This window comes from Mobula birostris, chromosome 5 (genome assembly GCF_030028105.1).
Source record: "Mobula birostris isolate sMobBir1 chromosome 5, sMobBir1.hap1, whole genome shotgun sequence".
Taxonomy (NCBI): domain Eukaryota; kingdom Metazoa; phylum Chordata; class Chondrichthyes; order Myliobatiformes; family Myliobatidae; genus Mobula; species Mobula birostris.
The window spans coordinates 90,932,077-90,958,104 of NC_092374.1; the positions used below are offsets into that span (position 1 = coordinate 90,932,077).

Below are 26,028 nucleotides of genomic sequence, written 5' to 3' on the forward strand. Positions count from 1 at the left end.
TGATCCTTCGGGCCCTTTTGACACACCTTTCTTGGTAAATGTCCTGAATCATGGGAAGTTCATATCCACAGATGTACTGGGCTGTCTGCACCACTCTCTGCAGAGTCCTGCGATTAAGGGAGGTACAGTTCCCATACCAGGCAGTGATACAGCCAGGGAGGATGCTCTCAACTGTGCCCCTGTAGAAAGTCCTTAGGGTTTGGGTTCTCACATCAAAATTCTTCAAGCATCTGAGGTGAAAGAGGTGCTGTTTTGCCTTTTTCACTACACACCCAGTATGTACAGACCACGTGAGATCCTTGGTGATGTTTATGCCGAGGAACTTAAAGCTCTTCACCCTCTCAACCCCAGATCCACTGATGTCAATAGGGGTTAGCCCGTCTCCATTCCTCCTGTAGCCCACAACCAGCTCCTTTGTTTTTGCGACATTGAGGGAGAGGTTCTTTTCTTGACACCACTGTGGCAGGGTGATGACTTCTTCTCTGTAGGCCGTCTCGTTATTACTTGAGATTAGGCCAATCAGTGTAGCGTCGTCAGCACATTTAATTAGCAGATTGGAGCTGTGGGTGACGACACAGTCGAGGGTATACAGAGAGTGAAGAAAGGGGTCAGATGGGCAGGGGTGAGGGAGCCTACTCTTACCACTGAATTCTAGTTCATTGCAAAACACCCAGTCCAGAATAGCAGATCCTCCACTAGACTCAACCACGAGCTGCTCTAAAAAGCCACCTCACAGGCAGTCTAGAATCTTCCCCTCCTGTAATTCAGCAAAAACATGATTTTCCCTAATCTACCTGCGTATTGAATCTCTAATGTCTATTGCAACATCGCCCCTTTGGAATGCATTTTCTATCTCACGTAGTAATTTGTCGCCCACGTCCTTACTACTGTTTGGGGGTTCTGTATACAACTCCCATCAGGGTCTTTCTATCCTTGCAGTTCCTTAGTTCTATCCACAATGATTCAATCCCTATGTCACCTCTGTCATAAGGGGGTGTTGGTGGCAGACCCAAACGCAAGACAGAGACACTGCAGTTCCAGCAACAGGACTAGGTTTGGCAAGAAAGCAAGGGGCGTGGGGAAGAAAGGACGCTGGACATTGACACCGGCCTTGGACGAGACTACGATGCAGGGCCTGGGCTAGGATATGGACAAGAAATACGGAACCCGGACCAGGAACTAGGACCAAGGAGCCTGGACTATGGACACGGGACTCCAGAACTAGAGCCTGGACAAGGACCCGGAACCTGGGTCTTGGTTGGGACTAGGAACCTAGGTCCTGACTCGGAACTGGAATCTGGGTTTAGGCTAGGACAAGACGTGGCTACAGGACAGGATGTGAGACTCCTGGACAGGACGAGGGATCTCCAGCACAAGGCTGGGCGAGGTACTCCCGGGCTGGGCAAGGCACGTGGACAGGACGAGACACATGGACAAGACAAGAACACGAAGCCTTGACTTGGTCTTGGCAGACAGGAACCTCAGAGCCTTGGACTTGGAACTCAGGAACCGCGGAGCCTTGGTCTTGAGCACAGGAAACGCGGAGCCTTGGACCTGAGCATGTGTTGATGGCGGACCCAAATGCAGGACACAGACACTGAAGTACTAGGAACAGGACTAGGTTTGTCAAGAAAGCAAGGGAAGAAACGACGCTGGACATTGACACAGGCCCTGGACGAGACTAGGATTCAGGACTTGGGCAAGAAACACGGGACCCAGATGAGGAACCCGGAACAAGGAACTTGGACTAGAAACTCTGAACTCTCGAACCAGAGCCTGGGCAAGGACTCAGAACCTGGGTCTTGGAACCTGGGTCTTCACTCGGAACCGGAACCAGGATCTAGGCAAGGACTTGGGACTAGGATCTTGGCAAGGACAGGATGACGTACTCCAGCACAGGACGAGGCATCTCCAGCACCGGGCTGGATGAAGCACCCCTGGGCTGGGCCAGGACACGAAGTTCAGATTTGAATAGGGCTTTGACATGGAGCCTGGACTTGGTCTTGGAACACAGGAACTCAGAGCCTTGGACGTGGACGCGGACTGGACACTCAGAGCCTTGGACGTGGATGTTGGCTGGACGCTCAGAGCCTTGGAAGTGGAATGGATGCTCAGAGCCTTAGACTTGAGCACAGGAACACAGATCACAGAGCCGGGACCCCTCCTTGGGGACAGGAAATGGTGCCGGGACGCATACACGGAACACAGAGCCAGGACCCCTCCTTGGGAACAGGACCGAGGGCCGGGACTCTTCTTTGACACGGACACTAAACACAGGGATACAAAATGACAGTTCCAAACTCAACGATAGGTAGTTCCTTATCTTGGTGTGGCAAGGCTCCGGTCTCACTCCGATGGTTGAACTAGACGGCGATACAGGTGAGAACGCAGATGAGGTTGCAGACGAAGGTAGCAGGCGAAACTAGCAGGCGAAGGTAACAGACGAAGGTTAGTGCGGAAGTAACTGTTGAGATAAACTGCCAAAGTAACTGCCAGGGATTCAGATGGGGAGGGGAAGGGAACAGTCCAGAAGGGAGTCCTTGGTTTGAGAGGTAGTTATGTGCCAGCCCAAAACGAGAATCAGATGCCTCAATTAAGGCATCCAATGGAACAAGGGAAAACAGGAAAACCCGGAACAAGGATGATGGACCAGACCGTGAACCAGAATGTGGATTTTACGGACCGGATCATGACATGATGAAATGAATGGCGGAGCAAGCTCGATGGGCCAAATGGCCTAATTTGAGGAGGAAAGGAAGGGGAGAGGGACAGTGAGAGAGAGAGGGGACGGGGAGAGGGAGGGGGAAATTTTCCAAAATCAGAGGGATCTAAAACTAGCGTTACAGGAGACTGCAGGTGCTGAATTTGAAGCACCGCCCAGTCTGCAGGAGGGAGGCAGAGAGACCTGAAATTCCATGCCACCAGGGTCAAGAACAGCTATTTCCCTTCAATCCTTTGGGGCTTGCTCCAAGCGGCAGAACCCTAATCACCACAGTTTAAGGCCAGCTGGATCACTTTGAACTAACGTAGATATTCTAATTGCTCTCTTTTGTAAGATTTCTGTGCAATTTATGTTTTTCGCGAGAGTGCCCGTGATGCCGCTGCCGTTTTACATCGTACATGTACTTGTGCACCTGAAAATAAACTCGAGTTTTATCTTTGAACTCAGCATTGCCTACATCTTGGAGTCACAGCCACGAGAAAATGCGTAGATGTTGGAAATCCAAAGCAACACATACAAAATGCTGGAGGATCTCAGCGGGCCAGGTGGCATCTGTGGAGAGGAATGAACAGTCAATGCTTAGGGCCGAGATCCGTCATCAGGACTGGGGAGGCGGGGGGTGGAGATGAGAAGTCAGAGCAAGAAGGCGGAGGAAGAAGTACAAGTGATAGGTGAAACCGGGAGAGGAGGAGGGGGAGGTAAAGAGGTGAAAGATTTAAAGGGAGAGGGGGAATGTGATAGGAGAATACAGAAGACCATGGAAGGAAGGGAAGAAGGTAGAGCACCAGAGGGAGGTGACGGGTAGATAAGGAGATAAGGCGAAAGGGGAAAACAAGAAAGGGGAATGAAGTGGGGGGGGGGGCAATTGCCAGAAGTTAGAGAAACCGACGTTCATGCCATGAGGAACCCAAACTGAATATAAGGCGTTGCTCCTCCAGTCTGAGTGTGGCCTCATCGCGACAGTACAGGGAGCCATGGAATGACACGTCGGAATGGGAATGCGAATCGGACGTACAATTGAAATGGGTGGCCACTAAGCGATCACGCTTTTTTTTCTGGCGAAGCTGTCTCCCAATCTACGTCGGGTCTCACCGACGTACAGGAGGCCACAGGGGAGCAGCAGATACAGGAGATGACCATAGCAGACTCACGAGTGACGTGTCGCCTCACCTGGAAGGACTGTTTAGGGCCCTGGATGGCAGTGAGGGAGGAGGTGTGGCATTTGTTCAGCTTGTAAGGATAAGCGCCAGCAGGCAGATCAGTGGGGAAGGAGGAGTGGACGAGGGAGTCGCATAGGGAACGATCCCTGCGCAAAGTAGAAAGTGTGCGTGGGGGAGGGGGTGTTCTGGGTGGTGGGATCCCGCTAGAGATGGCGGAGTTTTCGGGGAATTATACGGTGGGCGCGGAGGCTGGCGGGGTGAGGATAAGAAGAATCCTATCCCCGGAGTGGCGGTGGGAGGATGGGGGAGGGCAGACATGCACAAAATGGAAGAGGTGCGGGTGGGGGCAAAGTTGATGGTGGAGGAAAGAAAGAAAGCCCCTTTTTTGAAAGAGGACATCTCATTAGTTCTGGAATGAAAAGATTCATCCTGAGAGCGGTTGTGGTGGAGACGGAGAAACTGAGATTGATAAGCTTTCGGTTTCAAAGTCAAGTGCCAGGTCAACCAAAGTTGATTTTCTTTCATGCTCTGAGTGAGAAAGTCTTGCGTTTGGTGTCACACAGCTCTTGTCGCGTCCATGGAGGTTGTCTCATCCCATGTTGCACCTCAATAGAAAAAAGCCTCTATCTCTCACATAGGAAAGGCCTGTGACATTTTGCGCATGATCGCCCGTAACGGCTGCGACGTCACCAATTCCGGAAGTGAGCTCCCAGCTTCACAGCTGGTTAATGGGAGTCTTTCTGTTCCGCGTTGGATGAGAGAAAGTTTGGGCTGCCTAGGCTGGAGAGCGGGGAAGAGAGGGGGAGGGGCGAGTGGGGAGGGTGAGAGGGAGGAAGGAGGATGGGGAGAACGTAGAGGGAGGGGCAGCGTGGAGGAGAGCGGGAAGGGCGGAAGGGAAGGAGAGGGGTGGGAGGAGGAGAGAGTGGGGAGGGAGGGTAGAAGAGAGGGTGGAAAGTGGGAGAGAGTGGGGTAGCTGTGAGAAGGGGGAGAAAGGGGAGGGGATGGAGGCGGTGAGTTGGTGAGGAAACGGGTGGGTAGGTTGAGTGGTGGTGGAGGGGAAGGGGAGGAGGGCGAAGTGATGGGGAGAGAGGGAGATTGAGGAAAGAGGGAGAGAGGGTGAGATGGGGAGGGGAGGGGGGAAGAAAGAGGGGAAGGGGCGAGAGAGGGGGCGAGTGCAGAGGGCGGGAGAGAAGAGGAGGGGATGGAGAGGGGACGGAGGAACAGATGGAGAGCGGGAAGAGGTAGAGGAGGATGGATGCTGAGAGGGGAAAAGTGGAGAGAGTGGGAAAGGGAGGAGGATATTGGGAAGAGGGGTGAGGGGGCGAGGGGAAGGGAGAGGAGAGAGAAAGGGGAGGAAGAGGGGGAAGAAAACGAGTGTGTGTGAAAGACAGAGACAGAGAGGTCGATATACAGGAGACCACACTGGGAGCATCGAAGACAGTAGATGACCCCAACAGATTCACAGGTGAAATCTCGCCTCACCTGGACGGACTGTTTGCGATGCAAAATGGTGTTGAGGGAGGAGGTGTACGGCAGGTGTGGCACTTGTAAGGATAGGTACCAGGAGAGAGAACAGTGGGGTGGGACGAGTGTGTGCGATCCCTGCGGAAAGCAGAAAGTGCGGGGGGCGGTGCTGGGGGAGAGGGAGAGAGTCGGAGATAGTGCTCTGTGTTGGGATCCCGTTGGAGATGGTGGAAGTTACGGGAAATTATATGCTGGACGCGGAGTGAGAGAGAGAGGGGAAACATAGAAACATAGAAAACCTACAGCACAGTACAGGCCCTTCGGCCCACAAAGCTGTGCCGAATATGTCCTTACCTTAGAACTACCTAGGTTTACCCATAGCTCTCTATTTCTCTAAGCTCCATGTATCCATCCAGGAGTCTCTTAAAAGACCCGATCGTTTCCGCCTCCACCACCGTTGCCGGCAGCCCATTCCACGCACTCACCATTCTCTCCGTCAAAAACTTACCCCTGACATCTCCCCTGTACTAACTTCCAAGAACCTTAAAACTTTGCCCTCTCGTGCTAGCCATTTCAGCCCGGAAGAAAATTCTCTGACTATACACACGATTAATGCCTCATTATCCTCTACAACTCTATCAAGTCACCTCTCATCCTCCGTCGCTCCAAGAATAAAAAGCCGAGTTCACTCAACCTATTCTCGTAAGGGATGCTCCCTAATCCAGGCAACATCCTTGTAAATCTCCTTGCACCCTTACTATGGTTTCCACGTCCTTCCTGTAGTGAGGCAACCAGAACTGTGCAGAGTACTCCAAGTGGGGTCTGACCAGGGTCCTATATAGCTGCAACATTACCTCTCAGCTCCTAAACTCAATCCCACAGTTGATGAAGGCCAATGCACCATATGCTTTCTTAACAACAGAGTCAACCTGCACTGCAGCTTTGAGTATCCTATGGACTCGGACACCAAGATGCTTCTGATCCTCCACACTGCCAAGAGTCTTACCATTAATGCTATATTCTGCCATCATATTTGACCTACCAAAATGAACCACCTCACACTTTATCTGGGTTGAACTCCATCTGCCACTTCTCAGCCCAGTTTTGCATCCTATCGACGTCCCGCTGTAACCTCTGACAACCCTCCACACTATTCACAACACCCTCAATCTTTCTGTCATCAGCAGATTTACTAACCCATTCCTCCACTTCCTCATCCAGGTCATTTATAAAAATCACAAAGAGTTGGGGTCCCAGAACAGATCCCTGAGGCTCACCACTGGTCACCAACCTCCATGCAGAACATGACCCGTCTACAACCACTCTTTGCCTTCTGTGGGCAAGCCAGTTCTGGATCCACAAGAATGTCCTCTTGGATCCCATGCCTCCTTACTTTCTCAATAAGCCTTGCATGGAGTACCTTGTCAAATGCCTTGCTGAAATCCATATACACTACATCTACGGGCTCTGCCTTCATCAATGTGTTTAGTCAAATCCTGAAAAAATTCAATCAGGCTCTTAAGGCACGACCCACCTTTGACAAAGCCATGCTGACTATTCCTAATCATATTATGCCTCTCCAAATGTTCATAAATCCTGCCTCTCAGGATCTTCTCCATCAACTTACTAACCACTGAAGTAAGACTCACTGGCCTATAATTTCGTGGGCTATCCCTACTCCCTTTCTTGAATAAGGGAACAACATCTGCAACCCTCCAATCCTCTGGAACCTCTCTCGTCCTCATTGATAATGCAAAGATCATCGCCAGAGGCTCAGCAATCTCCTCCCTTGCTTCCCACAGTAGCCTAGAGTATATCTCGTCCGGTCCTGGTGAATTATCCAACTTGATGCTTTCCAAAAGCTCCAGCACATCCTCTTGCTTAATATCTACATGCTCAAGCTTTTCAGTCCGCTGCAATTCATCCCTACAATCGACAAGATCATTTTCCATAGTGAATACTGAAGCAAAGTATTCATTAAGTACCTCTGCTATCTCCTCCGGTTCCATACACACTTTTCCACTGTCACACCTGATTGGTCCTATTCTCTCACGTCTTATCCTCTCGCTCCTCACATACTTGTAGAATGCCTTGGGGTTTTCCTTAATCCTGTCCACAAAGGCCTTCTCATGGCCCCTTCTGCCTCTCCTAATTTCATTCTTAAACTCCTTCCTGCAAGCCTTATAATCTTCTAGATCTCTGTCATTACCTAGTTTTTTGAACCTTTCGTAAGCTCCTCTTTTCTTCTTAACTAGATTTACAACAGCCTTTGTACACCACGGTTCCTGAACCCTACCCTGTCTCATTGGAACGTGCCTAGGCAGAACTCCACGCAAATATCCCCTGAACATTTGCCACATTTCTTCCGTACGTTTCCCTGAGAACATCTGTTTCCAATTTATGCTTCCAAGTTCCTACCTGAAAGCCTCATACTTCCCCTTACTCCAATTAAACACTTCCTAACTTGTCTGTTCCTATCCCCTCCAATGCTATGGTAAAAGAGATAGAATTGTGATCACTGTCACTGACACCTGACCAGGTTCATTTCCCAATACCAGATCAAGTACAGCCTCTCCTCTTGTTGGCTTATCTACATATTGTGTCAAGAAACCTTCCTGAACATACCTAACAAACTCCACCCCATCTAAACCCCTCATTCTTGGACGATGCCCATCAATATTCGGGAAATTAAAATCTCCCACCACAACAACCCTGTTATTATTACTCCTTTCCAGAATCTGTCTCCCTATCTGCTCCTCGATGTCCCTGTTACTATTGGATGGTCTATAAAAAACACCCAGTAGAGTTATTGACTCCTTCCTGTTCCTAACTTCCACCCACCACCTATTCCGAAGACAACCCCTCCATGACTTCCTCCTTTTCTACAGCCGTGACACTATCCCTGATCAACAGTGTCACGCCCCCATCTCTTTCGCCTCCCTCCCTGTCCATTCTGAAACATCTAAACCTGGCTCTCTAAGTAACCATTCCTGCCCCTGCGCCGTCCAAGTCTCTGTAATGGCCACAACATCATAGCTCCAAGTGCTGATCCACGCTCTAAGCTCATCGGTTTTATTCATAATACTCCTCGCATACACATAGACACATCTCAAACCATTGGTCTGAGTGCGTCCCTTCTCTATCACCTGCCTATCCTGCCTTTCGCACTGTCTCCAGGAAAGGGAGAGGGTGGAGGAAGAAGAGGAGGGGAGAGGCAGCGAGAGGCGAGAGTGCGTGTGCTTGGTGTTGCGACCCCGTTGGAGATGGCGGTAGCTACGGAGAATTATGTGCTGGACACGAAGGCTCGTAGGTGAGGACAAGAGGAGTCCTATCCCTGGTGGAGCGGCGGGAGAATAGTGTGAAGAGTGCTCTGCGTGAGAAAGTCTTGCGTTTGGTGTCACTCAGCTCTTGTCGCGTCCGTGGAGGCTGTCGCATCCCACGTTGCACCTCGATAGAAAAAAGCCTCTATCTCTCACAAAGGAAAGGCGGGACCTGTGACATTTCGTACTTGCTCCTCCGTAATGGCTGCATGTGAATGGGACACCTTCTGCCCCAAATTGGATTATTGGACTACCATGGGGAGAGCGAGAGAGCGGAGAGGGGGCAAGGGGGAACAGGAGGTAGAGGTAGGGGGAGAGCGGGGAGGGGTGAACGAGAGGGGGATGAGGAGGTGGATGAGATGGGAAACGAAGGGATGGACGAGAGGGAGGGGAGGGAGAGGGTGGAGAGGAAGAGGCGGGAGGGGAGGGGGGAGAGGAGGGAGGAGGAGAGGGGGATGAGAGGTAGAGGAGGGGAAGAGGGGGAAGGCGAAGTGGGAAAGAGGGGGAGTGAAGGGAATGGGAGGGGAGAGCAGGGAAAGAGTGGGCGGGAGGGGGGAAGGGAGAGAGCGGGGAGGAGGAAGGAGGGGGAGAGGTGAGGAAGGGAGAGGGTTTGAAGAGGGGTAAGGAGTTAGAGGGGGGAAGAGAGGATCGGTGTGTATGTGTGTGTGTGTGTGGGTGAGAGTGATAGAGAGAGACTGATAGAATAAGAATGAGAATCAGCTTTATTATCACCGGCATGTTGGGACCAGGTTGGGTCCTCAGAGCTCTTGACACCCATGAACTTGAAACTAACTGCTTACTCTCTCCACTTCTGATCCCTCTATGAGGATTGGTATGTGTTCCTTCATCTTACCCTTCGTGAAGTCTGCAATCAGCTCTTTCGTCTTACTGACATTGAGTGCCAGGTTGTTGCTATGGCACCATTCCACTAGTTGGTGTATCTCACTCCTGTACGCCCTCTCGTCACCACCTGAGATTCTACCAAAAATGGCTGTATCGTCAACAAATTTATAGATGGTATTTGAGCTACGCCTAAACACAGAGTCATGGGTATAGAGAGAGTAGAGCAGTGGGCTAAGCACACACCTCTGAGGTGCGCCAGTGTTGATCGTCAGCGAGGAGGAGATGTTATCAGCAATCCGCACAGATTGTGGTTAGGAATTGCAGAGGGAGATACAGAGGCCCAGGTTCTGTAACTTCTGTGGGGATGACGGTGTTAAGTGCTGAGCTCTAGTTCATGAGCAGCATCCTGACATCGGTGTCTGTGTTGTCCAGCTGGTCTGAGGCCATTGAATTTGTGTCTGCCGTTGACCTGTTGTGGCGATAGACAAATCACCGGGAGAGGGGTGGGGAGAGATAGGGAGGGAGAGAGAGCGGGGAAGGGGAGAGAGGGAGTGGGAGAGTGTAGAGAGAGCGGGGAGGGGTGAGGAGGGGAAGAGGGGGAGGAAGGGGGAGACGGGGCAGAAGAGAGTGAGAGAGTAGAAGAAAGATAGGGGGAAGAGAGAGGGAGAGAGTGGGAGAAGGAGGGGAGATGATGTGCGTGTGTGTGTGTGTGAGAGAGAGAGAGAGAGAGACCGAGACCGATATACAGGAGACCTCAGCGGGAGCACCAGATACCGATACGCGGGTGCAATGTTGGCTCGCCTGGAAGGACGGTTTGGGTCTCAGGGTGGGAGGGAGGGAGGAGGTGTGGGGGCAGGTGTGGCATTTGTTCCGCATGTAACGATAAATACCAGGAGAGAGGTTTGTGGGGAAGGACGAGTGGACAAGGGAGCTATCCATGCGGAAAGCAGAAATTGTGGGTGGGGGAGGAAAAGATGTGCTTGGTCCTGGGATCCTGTTGGAGATGGTGGAAGTTACGGAAAATTAAATGCTTGGCGGGTGGTAGGTGAGGATAAGAGGAATCCTATCCCTGGGGTGGCGGCGGGAGGATGGGGGAGGGCAGACATGCACGAAATGCAAGAGATGCGGGTGAGGGCAACGTTGATGGTGGAGGGAAAGAAAGAAAGCCCCCTTTTTGAAAGAGGACATCTCATTCGTTCTGGAATGAAAAGATGCATTCTGAAAGCGGTTGTGGTGGAGACGGAGGAACTGACAGATTGATAAGCTTTCGGTTTCAAAGTCAAGTGCCAGGTCAACCAAAATTGATTTTCTTTCTTGTTCTGCGTGAGGAAGTCTTGCGTTTGTTGTCACACAGCTCTTGTCGTGTCCATGGAAGTTGTCTCATCCCATATTGCACCTCGATAGAAAAAAGCCTCTATTTCTCACTTAGGAAAGGCGGGGCCTGTGACATTTTGTACATGATCGCCCGTAACGGCTGCAAGGCAAAGATTTGTAGACGGGTCATATTCTGCATGGAAGTCGGTGACCGGTGCTGTGTCTCGGGGATCTGTTCTGGGACCCCTACTCTTCGTGATCTTTATAAATGATCTGGATGAGGTTGTGGAGGGATAGATTAGTAAATTTGCTGAAGACACAAAGGTTAGGAGTGTTGTGGATAGTGCGGAGGGCTGTCAGAGGTAACAGCGGGACATTGATAGGATGCAAAACTGGGCTGAGAAGTGGCAGATGGAGTTCAACCCAGATAAGTGTGAGGTGGTTCATTTTGGTAGGTCAAATATGATGGCAGAATATAGTATTAATGGTAAGACTCTTGGCAATGTGGAGTATCAGAGGGATCTTAGGGTCCGAGTCCATAGGACACTCAAAGCTGCTGCGCAGGTTGACTCTGTTGTTAAGAAAGCATATGGTGCATTGGCCTTCATCAACTGTGGGATTGAGTTTAAGAGCCAAGAGGTAATGTTACAGCTTTATAGGACCCTGGCAGACCCCACTTGGAGTACTGTGCTCAGTTCTGGTCACCTCACTACAGGAAGGATGGAAACTATAGAAAGGGTGCAGAGGAGATTTACAAGGATGTTGCCTGGATTGGGGAGCATGCCTTATGAGAATAGGTTGAGTGAACTCGGCCTTTTCTCCTCGGAGCGGCGGAGGATGAGAGGTGACTTGATAGAGGTGATGATGAGAAGCATTGATTGTGTGGATAGTCAGACGCTCTTTCCCAGGGCTGAAATGGCTAACACGAAAGGACACAGGTTTAAGGTGCTTGGAAGTAAGTACAGAGATGTCAGGGGTAAGTTGTTCACGCAGAGTGGTGAGCGCATGGAATGGGCTGCCGGCAGTGGAGGCGGAGGCGTTTACCGTAGGGTCTTTTAAGAGACTCCTGGATAGGTACATGGAGCTGAGAAAAATAGAGGGGTATGGGTAACCCTAGAAAATGTCAATGTCACCAATCCCAGAAGTGACCTCAAAGCAGCCGACATATTCACAGTTTGTTATGGGGCACTTCCTGTCCCACGTTGGATTATGGAAAGTTTGGGCTGCCATTGTGGGGGGCGGGGAGGAGGAGAGGGGAGAGGAGAGGGGGAGAGAAAAAATACAGTAGATGACGACGCCAACAGGTTCAGAGGTGAAGTATCGCATCACCTGGAAGGACTGTTTGCGGTCCTGAATGGTAGCGAGGGAGGAGGTGTGGCACTTGTTCAGCACATAAGGATAAGTACTAGAAGGGAGATCAGTGGGTAGGAAGGAGCGGAGAATGGAACAAAGCAGAAAGTGTTTGTAGCGGAGGCTTGTGGGGTGGTAGGTGAGGATAAGAGAAATACTATCCCTAGTGTGGCGGCAGGAAGATGGGGTGATGCAGACAGGCACGAAATGGAAGAGATGCAGGTGAGGGCAACATTGATGGTGGCGGAAGGAAATTCCCCCCCCCCTTTTTTTTGGAAGAAGGACATCTTATTATCTCATTAGTTATTAATTCTGGAGTGAAAAGATTCATCCTGACAGCGGATATGGTGGAGACGGAGGAATTGAGAGATTGATAAGTTCTCGGCTTCAAAGCCAAGTGGCCTGCCAACTAAAGTCGATTTTCTTTCTTGCTCTGCATGAGAAAGTCTAGCAATTGGTGCCGCTTAGCTCTCGTCACATCCATGGTGGTTGTCTCATCCCATGTTGCACCTCGGTGAAAAAAAGGCCTCTATCTCTCACATAGGAAAGGCGGGGCCTGTGATATTTTGTTCATGCTGCTCCGTATTGGCTGCGGCACCTATCCCGGAAGTGACCTCAGAGCAGCCGCCAGCTTCAGACTTTTTGTCCCGCGTTGATGATGGAAAGTTTGGTCTGCCGTGGCTGGAGCAAAGAGGGAGGGGAGGGGAGGGGAGGGAGGGGGGAGGAGGGGAGGGGAGGGAGGGGGGAGGAGGGGAGGGGAGGGAGGGGGGAGGAGGGGAGGGGAGGGAGGGGGGAGGAGGGGAGGGGAGGGGAGGGAGGAGGGGAGGGGAGGGGAGGGAGGAGGGGAGGGGAGGGAGGGGGGAGGAGGGGAGGGGAGGGAGGGGGGAGGAGGGGAGGGGAGGGAGGAGGGGGGAGGAGGGGAGGGGAGGGAGGAGGGGGGAGGAGGGGAGTGGAGGGAGGAGGGGAGGGGAGGGAGGGGGGAGGAGGGGAGGGGGGAGGAGGGGGGAGGGGGAGGGGAGAGGAGGGGGGAGGGGAGGGGAGGGGGGGAGGGGAGGGAGAAAGGGGGCGCGAGAGGGGCAAGGGTAGAGTAGAGAGATGCGGAGGGAGGGAGGGAGGGAGGGAGGGGGGAGAGAGGACAGGAGTGATGGGAAAAGAGGGAGAGACACGAAGGGGGAGATGGGGGAAGCGGGATGGAGGAGGCAAGAGAGGAGTGTGTGCGAGAGGTGGGGAGATGAAGCTGGGACAAGAGAGTGAGTGTGTGTGCCAGAGAAAGAATTGAATTGACTATTTCTAACATCCTTCACGTACACGAGGATTAAAATTTTTGTTATGTCTCCGTCTGAACGTGCAAATTATTCATTTGTAATAAATAGTATATACAGTAAGAAATAACAGGAGTCAATATAGCTCAGAAGTATAATTGTGTAGGCGTGAATTAATCACGCAGGTGGCCTGGTGGAAGAAGCTGTCCCGGAGCCTGTAGGCCCTGGCTTTTATGCTGCTATACCGTTTCCCGGATGGCAGCAGCTGGAACAGTTGGTGGTTAGGGTGACTCGGGGCACCAATGATCCTACCTTCCTTTTTTACATACCTTTCTCACATACCTTTCTCTGTAAATGTCTTGAATAGTGGGAAGTTCGTATCCACAGATGCGCTGGGCTGTCCGCACCACTCTCTGCAGAGTCCTGCGATTGAGGGAAGTACAGTTCCCTTAGCAGGCAGTGATGCAGCCAGTCAGGATGCTGTTGTGCCTTTTTCACCACCCAGCTGGTATGTACAGACCACGTGAGATCCTCGGTGATGTGGATGCCGAGGAAGTTAAAGTTGTTGATCCTCTCAAGCCCAGATCCATTAATGTCAATAGGGGTTGTTAGCCTGTCTCCATTCCTCTTGTAGTCAACAACCAGCTCCTTTGTTTTCGCGACATTGAGGGGGAGTTTTTTTGGACACCACTGCCGTCAGTCAGGGTGATGACGTCATCTCTGTAGATTGTCTTGTTATTATTTAAGGCCTATCAATGTAGCATTATCTGCAAATTTAATTAGCAGATTGGAGCTGTGGGTGGCGACACAGTCATTGGTTTACCAAGATTAAAGGAGAGGGTTTAGGACACAGCCCTGGGTGGGGCTCCTGTGTTGAGGGTCAGAGGTGAAGGAGCCCACTCTTAATACGTATGGGTGATCTGACAGGAAGTCCAAGATCCAGCTGCACAAGGCAGGGAGAAGGCTGAGGTCTCCGAGCTTCTTGTCAGATCATGTCTAACAAGCCCGATAGAATTCTTTGAGGAAGTAACCAGGCATAAAGATGAGGGTAGTGCAGTGGATGTGATCTACATGGATTTTAGTAAGGCATTTGACAAGGTTCCACACAGTAGGCTTATTCAGAAGGTCAGAAGGCATGGGATCCAGGGAAGTTTGGCCAGGTGGATTCAGAATTGGCTTGTCTGCAGAAGGCAGAGGGTGGTGGTGGAGGGAGTCCATTCAGATTGGAGGATTGTAACTAGTGGTGTCCCATAAGGATCTGTTCTGGGACCTCTACTTTTTGTGATTTTTATTAACGACCTGGATGTGGAGGTAGAAGGGTGAGTTGGCAAGTGTGCAGACGACACAAAGGTTGGTGGTGTTGTAGATAGTGTAGAGGATTGTCAAAGATTGCAGAGAGACATTGATAGGATGCAGAAGTGGGCTGAGAAGTGGCAGATGGAGTTCAACCCAGAGAAGTGTGAGGTGGTACACTTTGGAAGGACAAACTCCAAGGCAGAGTACAAAGTAAATGGCTGGATACTTGGAAGTGTGGAGGAGCAGAGGGATCTCGGGGTACATGTCCACAGATCCCTGAAAGTTGCCTCACAGGTGGATAGGGTATTTAAGAAAGCTTATGGGGTGTTAGCTTCCATAAGTCGAGGGATAGAGTTTAAGAGTCGTGATGTAATAATGCAGCTCCATAAAACTCTGGTTAGGCCACACTTGGAGTACTGTGTCCAGTTCTGGTCACCTCACTATAGGAAGGATGTGGAAGCATTGGAAAGGGTACAGAGGAGATTTACCAGGATGCTGCCTGGTTTAGAAAGTGTGCATTATGATCAGAGATTAAGGAAGCTAGGGCTTTACTCTTTGGAGAGGAGGAGGATGAGAGGAGACATGATAGAGGTGTACAAGATGATAAGAGGAATAGATAGAGTGGATAGCCAGCGCCTCTTCCCCAGGGTACCACTGCTTAACACAGGAGGACATGGCTTTAAGGTAAGGGGGATATTAGAGGAAAGTTTTTTACTCAGAGTGGTTGGTGTGTGGAATGCACTGCCTGAGTCAGTGGTGGAGGCAGATACACTAGTGAAATTTAAGAGACTGCTAGACAGGTATATGGAAGAATTTAAGGTGGGGGGATTATATGTGTGGCAGGGTTTAAGGGTCGGCACAACATTGTGGGCCAAAAGGCCTGTACTGTGCTGTACTGTTCTATGTTTTAGTCGAGCCTGGAGGGAATTATGGTGTTGAATGCTGAACTGTAGTTCAAGAACAGCATTCTCACATAAGTGTCCCTCCTCTCCCCATATGTGCAAGGACGGTGTGTAGAGCTGTGGCTATTGTGAGACAGTGAAGTGGGCAGAGACCCAGACACACACGTGGGGAAAAGTAGACATGGATAATTCAATATGTAAATATCTCACTGCGGGGGTATTTACTTACTCAGCAACTATGTTTGACAGGCTTTTCAGGAGGGCCTATGGTTGTAAAACGAGACAAATAGATGCAATTGTCTTGACAATGGAAATAAATCGAAGTGGTCTAACATCTGCAGTAATGCACCAGTTTAATAATAAATGGATTGGAGTTTCAAACAATTTTTCTGTCGGACACATTAAACATGGATAGGAATGCAACACATCTTGCCCTGATTGTAATGCCCACAACAACCCTGAAGATACAATATAGATGTTGGCAAAGAACAACAGGCAGACAATTCATTTATATTTAAGCTCAAAGTATACAAAGAAATAAGAGTTCAGCAAACAAGCTCATTTTCTGGATCTCTGTCCTCTTGCAGTAAGTTTGAATTCTTCACCTGTGAGTAGTCTTTGTTTTATGACGTGGTTAAGTCACAGGACACAGTATTTGCAGGTCACATTCTCCTTCACCCTCTCTGCTTCCATTCTCATGGGAGAGGGCGCAGGAAGTGGTGGAGGTTGCGTTGAGTGACGGGGCAATTACAATGTGCACTTCAGCAGAAGCCAGAGAAGTGAATGATTTGGATAAAAACCAGGCACTTTTAATCCATGGCTTTATCTAGTCCACAATTTAACTCTCTCGCTGTCCAGCTCACTCATCCCGGCTCCCTCCAGTACTCTGCCAGTCTTTTGCACAGACTGAGACACCCGTACCTCTTGTTCCTCTCAAACAGCCAGCAGAGCTCCCCCCCTCCTCCCATCTCCCTCGCACGGGGCGTCCGCCTGCTCTTTGGGTTCGACGCTCGTGCTGGTGACCAGCCAGGTGCAGGTGGACTCCTGATGGAGCGACACTCACACTCCGTGGCGAAGGGGCAGCTTCCTCCTCCAATCCCACTCTCCGAACCGCTGCCCCAACTGGCTCGAACCCCCTCAAGACTCGAAGATCAAGCCCGGAATGACAGAGTGTAGTGCAGGGGTGGTGCCCCACCGTCAGGGGCTAAACTGTCATTGACTATCCTACAGCATATGGGGGGGGGGGGAGAGAAGGGGGGGATGTTTATGGGATCTTGCAATGGCAAAAGCCCAGCATTGGCAGTGATGGCATCAAGCAAGGACTCACTGTTGGGTAGACCTGCAGCCTCGTAGGTCCCAATTGTGTGAGTGAGTGAGAGTGTGTGTGTGTGTGTGTGTGTGTGTGTGTGTGTGTGTGTGTGTGTGTGTGTGTGTGTGTGTGTGTGTGCGCGCGCGCGCGCGAGAGAGAGAGAGAGAGAGAGAGAGAAAGAAAAAAAAAAAAGAGAATATCTCTCTGTGTGGGTGTTTATGGTTTACACATTCTCCCTGTGACCATGTGGGTCGCCCCAGGCACTCCAGTTCCCTCCCACATCACCACAACATACCGGGTAGGTGGGTTAATTGGCGAGTTAGCCCTGGGTGTGTTGGTAAAATGGTTGGTGGTGCGACATGGATGGGAATATGCTAGTTTACAGGGAGTTAAATGGGGGAAAGGGATTGATGGGAGAGCTGGAACAGACCATGCCAATGAAGAGTCTCGACCTGAAACTTTCCCAGTCCATTTCCCTCCATGGCCCCTGCCTGACCCACTGAGTTCCTCCAGCAATCTGCCTTTTGGCTTTTGCACTAGAATAGTCACAATGGACTGAATGGCCTGCTAGACGAGGAGTAATATTAAACACTGTTTCCCAATAACGTACTGAACAATGTTCTCTCCTGAGCAGGAAGGTGCGAACTCCCACTGTTCTCTCCCAGTGGAGGAATCCTCTTCCCGGAACCCTAGCACAGGGCTCTGATACTACACTGGAGATTTGAAATCAATGGAGGCAACTCAAGAGAGCACCACGCTGTACGAGGGGTTGTGAGGAGGGAGCAGTGCCACTGTGGGAGGGGTTGTGAGGGAGAAGAGGGTGAGGGTTGGTGAGGAGGAGGATGGGGAGGGAGAGGAGGGGGTGGAGGAGAGAGCAGAGGAGGGGGAGTGAGAGAAGGGAGGGTGGGTCAGAGAGGAGAGGGGAGAAGGATGGGGTTGATGGGAGATGGGAGGGATGGAGGCGAGCAAGGAGGGAGGGCCACTCTCAGCCTAAATACCAGCACTGCCACCAGGGTGCAGGAGCGAGCTGCCCTCAGCAACCCCGGCAGGGAAGGCCTGCAAAACTGACCTCACACATCCCATATCTTCCCAAACCTCCCCCACTGGTTGACAATGCCCACCATCACCAGCCTCAAGCAGACTATGTTCCTCGGAGCCCCCAAAGCAACCCACCACCTAGTCCAATAGCCACATGAGCACCATGTGCATCCGTGACCAGTGACAGATGTGCGGGGGCTCGATTGATTCAGTGCTGTCTGTTGTGAGTGGGGAGGGGCAGTGTGTTAACTGGAAAGGGGGGCATTACATCATTACCTCAGGATCCAGATTGCACATCTCCATCTGCAAACTGCGGGAAAACGTGCTTCCCCCACCCCCAAAACAACAAAAAATATACTCAGCGCAAGGCAAAATATTTGGCTGCTTTCTCTCCTGTCCTTTCTCTGGGAGCACGAAGGGGTTACGTAAAGAATCCCACAAGTACAAAACATACACACACACTCACACCCCCACACCCAGTGCACAGTCTTCATACAGTGGACATCTATCCAAATATTCCACAGAACAGATGCACAATATTTGGTTCTCGTTTGAGCAAAAAATTAGTAAGACAGCAATAGTAATGTGGCACACGCTGTTAAAACATCAGAATCTTGCCCGATCAGGGCTTGGGGGTGGGGTGGCAGGTAGGAGAGAGTGTGAGTGTGTGTGCGCGAGATTGAGAGTGTGTGTGCACGCGTGAGTGTATGCATAAGAATGCGAATGTGCACAACTGTGCACACTTTTCAACATGTGCGTGCATGGGGTGCACCTGTGTGAACGGGAGCGTGCATGTGTTGTGTGTGTGAGTGCGCAGGTGTGCACCTGAGTGTGAGTACGTGAGTGCGTGCGCAAGTGCTTGGTACAGTGTAAAGTCTACAAACATTCTAAGAACAAACACCTCCCCCACAGACGCACAAACAATGAAGGATTTCAGCGACACGGCGCCTGGCAAAGACGAGCTCGCTCGCGCCGAAGCGGGAGGTTTTGGTGGGGCGGGAGGAGAGGGGCACAGAGGGGGGTATTTAGGGGTTGCCTTTCACCCCTCTTCCACACCCTCTTACCACCCACCTCTCTCTTTCCCACCACCCTACCCCTCGGTTTCCCGCTTTAGCAGAAATGATCGTCATCATCCTTGTCATCTTTCAGTCCTTTCAGGCGCAGGCGGGCAAAGTCCTCGAACACAATGTCATCGTCTTGGTTAAAGCTGCAAAGGCAGAGGGAGCGAGTTAGGTGTGTCCTGTCTCCAGGCAACCAGGAAATTAATCAATCACATCGCCTATGCTTTGGCCGCAGTTTTGAGTACAGTTTTGGTCGCACCGCTACAGGACAGATGTGGAGGCTTTGGAGAGGAGGCAGAAGGTGCCGCTCATATGATAATCCTTTCAATCCCAGAATCATTTTCATGAATCTCCTCTGAAGTCTCTGCAATGTCAGCACATCTCATCTTAGATAAGGGCCGAAAACTGCTCACAGTACTCCAAGTGAGGGCTCACCAGTGCTTTATAAAGCCTCAGCATTACATTCTTGCTTTTATACTTAGACACACGAACAAGCTGGGAATGGAGGAAAATGGACCTTATGCAGGTAGTAAGGATCGAGTTTTAACTTGGCGTTGTGGTCAGCAGCAATACTGTGGGCTGAAGGGCCTGTTCCTGTGCTGTACTGTGTTCCATGATCAGCGGGGAAGAGACTGGTTTGTGTGATGGTCCGTATTCTACGTCCTAATGTGAGAGACAAAATTCCGAGGGAGAGCCAGCTGTCATTTCCCCAGGGCAGAAATGGCTCATACGAGAGGGGATAATTTTACGGTGGTTGCAGGAAAGTCAGAGGTGCGTTCTTTTTGTTTTGTTTACGCAGAGAGTGGTGGGTGTGTGGAACACCCTGTCAGGGGTGGTGAAAGATCTAGATACATTAGGGGCATTTAAGAAACTCTTAGATGGGCACATGGATGCTGGAAAAATAGGGGAGGGGGAGGGGTCGCTACTGGGACGCACAGAAATAAGTTGTTGACTTACTTGGTTTCGAACTCGATGAGGTTTGTGTCAACAGGGGGTTCAATCTCAGGTTGAACTGGAAAAGATACAGTTAATCAGTCCAGCACAGCATTCCCTTCCTGCCGCCAGACCCTTCCCACCGCCCCTCCCGCAGCGTGGTGCTCCCTTCCTCACCAACCTTTGTGTTTCATAGTGTTTGTGTTTGTTCCCGCAAACACTTGCATGGACTGCGTGTGCACGCCCAGGAGTGGGCTTCCATCCAGTATCTACCCCGCCACCGCGCCCAGCCTCTCCAACCCCGGCTGGATTCACCCTTTTGCCTGAGGAAGCTGAGGGAGGAGGGGCCCGTGTTTGTGCAGGTTTAGGGGTGGGAGGGAGTGTTGCTGACCCCTTACCTGACTGTGGCTTGGCGACAGGCTGTTCGATGGGTTTGGGGTGCATCAACACGAATGGCAACTCCACTGACACGTCCCTGGAACGGCAGCGACGGGAAGACAGATCAGCGCAGAATCTCGCCATGGCTCTCCCCTGATATCCACCCCTCCCTCCAGCTCCCCTGGGACTTACCAGGCAGAACCTTTCGATGGATTTCCCCTCTCTAACTTCCCTTTGGTTCACTTGTTATGTGCATGATGTGGTTTCCCATGACCATGATTGTTCTGGGCAAATTTCCTTTCTACAGAAGTGGTTTGCCATTGGTTTCTTCTGGGCAGTGTCTTTACAAGATCTCAGCCATTATCAACACTCTTCAGAGTTGGTCTGCCTGGTGTCAGTGGTCGCATAACCAGGATGGTGATATACACCGGTTGCTCGTGCGACCATCCACCACCTGCTCCCATGGATTCACGTGACCCTGATCGGGGACTGGGGAGGTGCTACACCTCGCCCAAGCGTGAGCTGCAGGCTAGCAGAGGGAGGGAGCGGCTTACACCTCCTTTGGTAGAGACGTATCTCCACCCCACCATCCCTTGGGCAGTCTTCTTGCTTGCCAAGTCTAAGGGGATGTTGATAGATCCCTTAGCCTAGCAGGGGTGGGCTATTCCCGGTCCGAATCAGAGGTGTTGGGGTAGAGATGGTCGAGGGTTACCGACAATCCATCCTGCTCACTGTCCTACGACCAAGCTCAACAGTGCCTCAGGAGGCTGAGGGAGTTCAGTGTGACCCCGACTACCGTGGGGGCGACCCACTAGCGCAGCGGTTAACACAACGCTTTACCACAAGGGCAAGCCAGCTTCAATTCCCGACGCTGCCTGTAAGGAGTTTGTACGTTCTCCCCGTGGCTGCATGGGTTTCCTCCGGGTGCTCCGGTTTCCTCCCGCAGTCCGAAGACATGCCGGCTGGTCATAGTAAACTGGGCTAGGATTAAATAGACGGGTTGCTGGGTGGCCTACTCTGTGCTGGATGGTAATCATAAATAAATAACCCTCACCAATGTTCATCGATGCACCACAGAGTACATCCAACCTGCTCTGCACGTCACCGCCAGAAGGTGCAGAGTTGTGGGCATACCTCAACACAATAGGGAAACCAGCATCCTCCCATGGACTCTGGCCACTTGTCCGGCTGCCTCGGTGAAAGCAGGCAACATAATCATTCTCCCTCCTTCCCTCTTCCATCAGGCAGAAGATAGAGAAGCTAGAGCATGTGTACCACCAGGCTCAGAGATAAATTCTCACCCACTATTATTAGACTTTCAAAAGGAGCTTTTGTACAATAAAGATTAACCACTGATGTCCAAATCTATCTCCTCATAGCCTTGTACCCCTGGTCAGCCTGCAGTGCACCCTCTCTGCAACTCAGTAGTCCCCAACCACCGGGCCGCAAAGCAAGCGCCACCGGGCCACGAGGAAACGATACGAGTCAGCTGCACCTTTCCTCATTCCTGGACTTATTTCCTGGCATAATTTACATATTACTATTTAATTATTTATGGTGTAACTGTAACGAACACCAATTTCCCCTGGGATCAATAAAGTATGACTATGACAATCCCTGTCACGCCCACTGTGGAGTTTGAATGCATGCAAGGTCATTACCCGCGCATCATCCATGTCAGCGCAGGAAGGAAATCGACTCCTTGAGCTTGCGAATGACGACGGGCTGAAAAGTATGTTTGACATAAGATCTCTGCCAGCATTCTGGATCAAAGTCAAGCTAAATATCCTGAGATAGCCACGAAAGCACTGAAAACATTGCTTACATTTCCAACATATCTCTGCGATGAACACAACGAAAACTAAATTGCGGAATACACTGGACATAAGGAACCTCCTTCGAGTATCGCTGTCTCCCATCACCCCTCGATAGGACCGTCTTGTTGCAGGGAAACAAGCCCAGGGCTCCCACTGATTCAGCGATACTGGTGTATTGCAATGATTTTATATTTTCATACGAGGAAAATGTGCGCTGTGTGTTTAAGTAACGTTTGGATATTAAAATGTTATGATCCTATTGACTTATATAACCATATAACAATTACAGCACGGAAACAGGTGATCTCTGCCCTTCTAGTCTGTGACGAACGCTACTCTCACCTAGTCCCACCGACCTGCACTCAGGCCATAACCCTCCATTCCTTTCCTGTCCATATAGCTGTCCAATTTTTCTTTAAATGGTAATATCGAACCTGCCTCTACCAGTCCCACTGGAAGTTCGTTCAACACTTCAAGCGCCCCTGTCCTCCCCTGATAATTGACTTATCACTATATTCATGCGAGGAAAATATGCGCTGTGTGTTTAATATTAAATTCGTCAGATAAACCCTTTTAGAAACGAAATTGAGTGTATTAGCCACTTATCACCTATATTGCGTTGGTGATTAACATCCCCCCCACCCCCCAGGCAGACTCGCCAAAAACGATTTGTAGAAAAAAAATCAGCACGTACACGCATGTGCACTGGTGCCCGCGCAAGGCTTCATGGTCACTGTAGTCTTTCTCGGGGTAAACAACGTATTTGACTGCTACTCTTGTCCATTGGCAACCCTACCACCACCACCACCCACCCCCCCCCACCTCAGTCGGCTGGTCCGCAAGAATATTGTCAATATGAAACCGGTCCACAATGCGAGAAAAGTTGGGGACCCCTGCTGTAACTGTAAAACTTTATCCTGCTTTCTGTTGTGCAACCTCGATGTCTCAACAAATGGAATTATCTGTCTCACAAATCAAACTTCTCGTCCACGGGACGATAAGAAACCAATGATCAACTCTACGAGGAGTACTAAGCACCACAGCTTCTCCGGCTCTGTGTGCAGACAGGGGGCTGGGAGAGGGCAAACAGGTCCGAGGGGGGGTAGGGGGTCAGAGGTCAGAGGGCAAAGGAACTCTGGAAGTGGTGCGGGGGCAGAGGAGAGCGTGGCCGGGAAGCAAGGCGCGCAGGCAGTGGGGGCAGCTTACCCGCCACGGGACACCACCAGCTTCACCTTCACCCGGTACGAGACGAGGATTCCCAAGACTTCTTTGTTGGCTCCTTCCTTCACTCTGGAGGGGAGGGAAAGACAGAGAGGGTCAGAGATGAGGTGGTGGGAGCGGGGGAGAAAGAGGGCGAGTGACAGAAAGGGAGGAGGAGGGTGAAGGGTGTGGAAGAGGAGGTGAGAGGAGGACGGGGGCATGGAAGGAGGGGGTGAGGGGGAAGTGGAAGCAGGAATGAATAAGGGGGAACAGGATGAGGAAAGGAAAAAAGGGGGATGGGAGTAGGGCACATGTGGTGAGGAGGGAAGGAAGTTGGGTGGAGAGGGGGTTAAGGTGCTGGGGAGGGAGGAGTAAGTGTGGATGGAGTGGGAGGGCAAGGTGTGAATGGGGGAGGGGGAGAGAGAGGATGGGGAAGGAGGAAGGGGACCTCAGGCTCCCTGGCTGGGGCCCCACCCCATTTCTCACATGGTGCTGGAGGCCAGATTTGTGTCCTCGTGCTTGAGCTTGCCATCCAGCGCGAGGCCACGCTTCTCACGGTTGTGGTCGAGGAGGGGCACCAACGTGTAGACCTTGCAGAAGGTGGAGCTCGCTGACACCTGGTCCCTGTAGGGGGAGAGAAAACGGCACTCTACTAACAGCGGGTTGGGGGCTGGTCGCTGAACCTCACAGGAGACCAACAAACAGCAGCAACCATGTAGAATGACCGTGCACTATAATAAAACCAGCACAGGCGGGGACACAAGGCTTGACCTGGGAGGTGATGTAGAGCCGATAAATTGGAAATCCCACTAATAGATCTGTAGTTTGCCTCCCCGAATCCCATTATCTTTTGTACATCGGTTGCTTGTCTGTCTTTGTGTGTAGTTTTTCATTGATTCTATTGTATTTCTTTGTTCTACTATGAATGCCTGCAAGAAAATGAATATCGGTATGGTGATATATACAGTACTGTGCAAAAATAGTAGGAAATATAGTCAGTGTGCCTAAGGCCTAATGGCAGAGTGCAAACCCACGATCGGCTCCATTCTCGACCAACTTGCCGATTAAAGTGTTGAGCAAGATTGAAATCAACGAGGTCACGACAGGAAGGTGAGCGAGTGTTCAGCGCTGTCTCCCTTTGTTTGACCGGTCTCTCTCTCCCTCTCTCACTGTTGCTGCAGCCTTGGGTCTCGGGTAAGATTTGATTGTTGTGGTCTCTGGATTGGACTCATTCTTGGAGGACCCTACAGTTCATGTTGTGATATGTTTCTGACTATTTCTTTTATTGCTGTTTTGTGGGATTTTGATTGGGACGGACTGGTTCTGCGGCTGCAGTCAAGAAAAACGAAACTGAGCATTATTAGATTGCTTCAAGGACTGTGGTTTGATGTTTCATATTGTGTGCGCTACTCACTCAGTTTGTTTTTTGTCTGTGTTGGGTATTTGATGCTTCATTTTCTTTGATCGGGTTCCATGGTGTCTCTTTGTTTTGCGGCTGCCTATGGGAGGAGGAATCTCACGGTTGTTATATCCCGCCACTGCCTGTACGAATCTGTACGCTCTTCCCATGACTGCGGGGGTTTCCTCCGGGTGCTCCGGTTTCCTCCTACAGTCCAAGGACCTACCGGTTGGTAGGTTAATTAAGTCATTGTAAATTGTCCCTTGATTAGACTAGGATTAAATCTGACAATAAATTTACTTTGAACTTTAATTAAGCTGGAAGCAGCGATTCGCCAAGACGCTGGCAAGAACACACTTGGGGTACTGTGTTCATTTTTGATCGGCCTACTTTAGGAAAGATGCCATTAAGCTGGAAAGAGGGAAGAGGAGATTCACAAGAATGTTGCTGGGCGTCCTGTCCCTAATAAAGTGGCCACAGAGTGTATACGGCCCATGGTACAAACACTACGGTTTATAGATGCTCCGCAGTCTCTGCCCTTGCACATGAAGGTTACTCCATATGCCTTGTGTACCTAATACAGTGGCCACTGAGTGTCGATTTACCATAGGATTCCAAGCACATCTACTCAGAACAGGAACCCTCGTGTGATCTACACAGTGCTTATAAAAAGTATTCTCCCATCCTTGGAAGTTTTCATGTTTTATTGTTTTATAACATTGGATTACAATGGATTTAATTTGGCTTTTTTTTTGACACGGATCAGCAGAAAAAGAACTCTTCCATGTCAAAGTGAAAACAGATCTGTACAAAGTGATCGAAATTAATTACAAATCTAAAACACAAAATAATTGATTGCATAATTAATTATTTTCACATCATCACCTTCAAGTCAGTATTTAGTAGATGCACCTTTGGCAGCACTTACAGCCTTGATTCTGTGTGGATAGGTCTTTATCAGCTTTGCACATCTGGACACTGCAATTTTTCCCCATTCTTCTTTACAAAACTGCTCAAGCTCTGTCAGATTGCATGGGGATCATGAGTGAACAGCCCTTTTCAAGTCCAGAAATAAATTTTCAATTGGATGTGGGTCTGGACTCTGACTTGGCCACTCCAGGACATTAACTTTGCTGTTTTTAAGCTATTTCTGTGTATCTTTGGCTTTACGCTTGGGGTCATTGCCTTGCTAGAAAATCTTCTCCCAAGTCGCAGTTCTCTTGCAGACTGCATCAGGTTTTCCTCTGGGATTTCCCTGCA

The 26,028-nt window shown here is 50.6% G+C and overlaps 1 protein-coding gene across 2 annotated transcripts in view; it reads right to left on the reverse strand.

Moving 5' to 3' along the window:
• Window positions 1–15,969: 15,969 nt before the first annotated feature.
• Window positions 15,970–26,028, reverse strand: part of LOC140197867 (arrestin red cell) — a 124,544-nt gene continuing 114,485 nt past the window's right edge. For both annotated transcript variants that reach the window (XM_072258410.1, XM_072258409.1), the window contains exons 11-15: window positions 23,856–23,993; window positions 23,376–23,459; window positions 20,373–20,449; window positions 19,999–20,053; window positions 15,970–19,187 (exon numbers count right to left, since the gene is read on the reverse strand). In XM_072258410.1, the coding sequence (XP_072114511.1) occupies window positions 19,091–19,187; window positions 19,999–20,053; window positions 20,373–20,449; window positions 23,376–23,459; window positions 23,856–23,993 (451 nt within the window). In that variant the 3' untranslated portion in view covers window positions 15,970–19,090. The remainder of the gene's footprint in view (window positions 19,188–19,998; window positions 20,054–20,372; window positions 20,450–23,375; window positions 23,460–23,855; window positions 23,994–26,028) is intronic.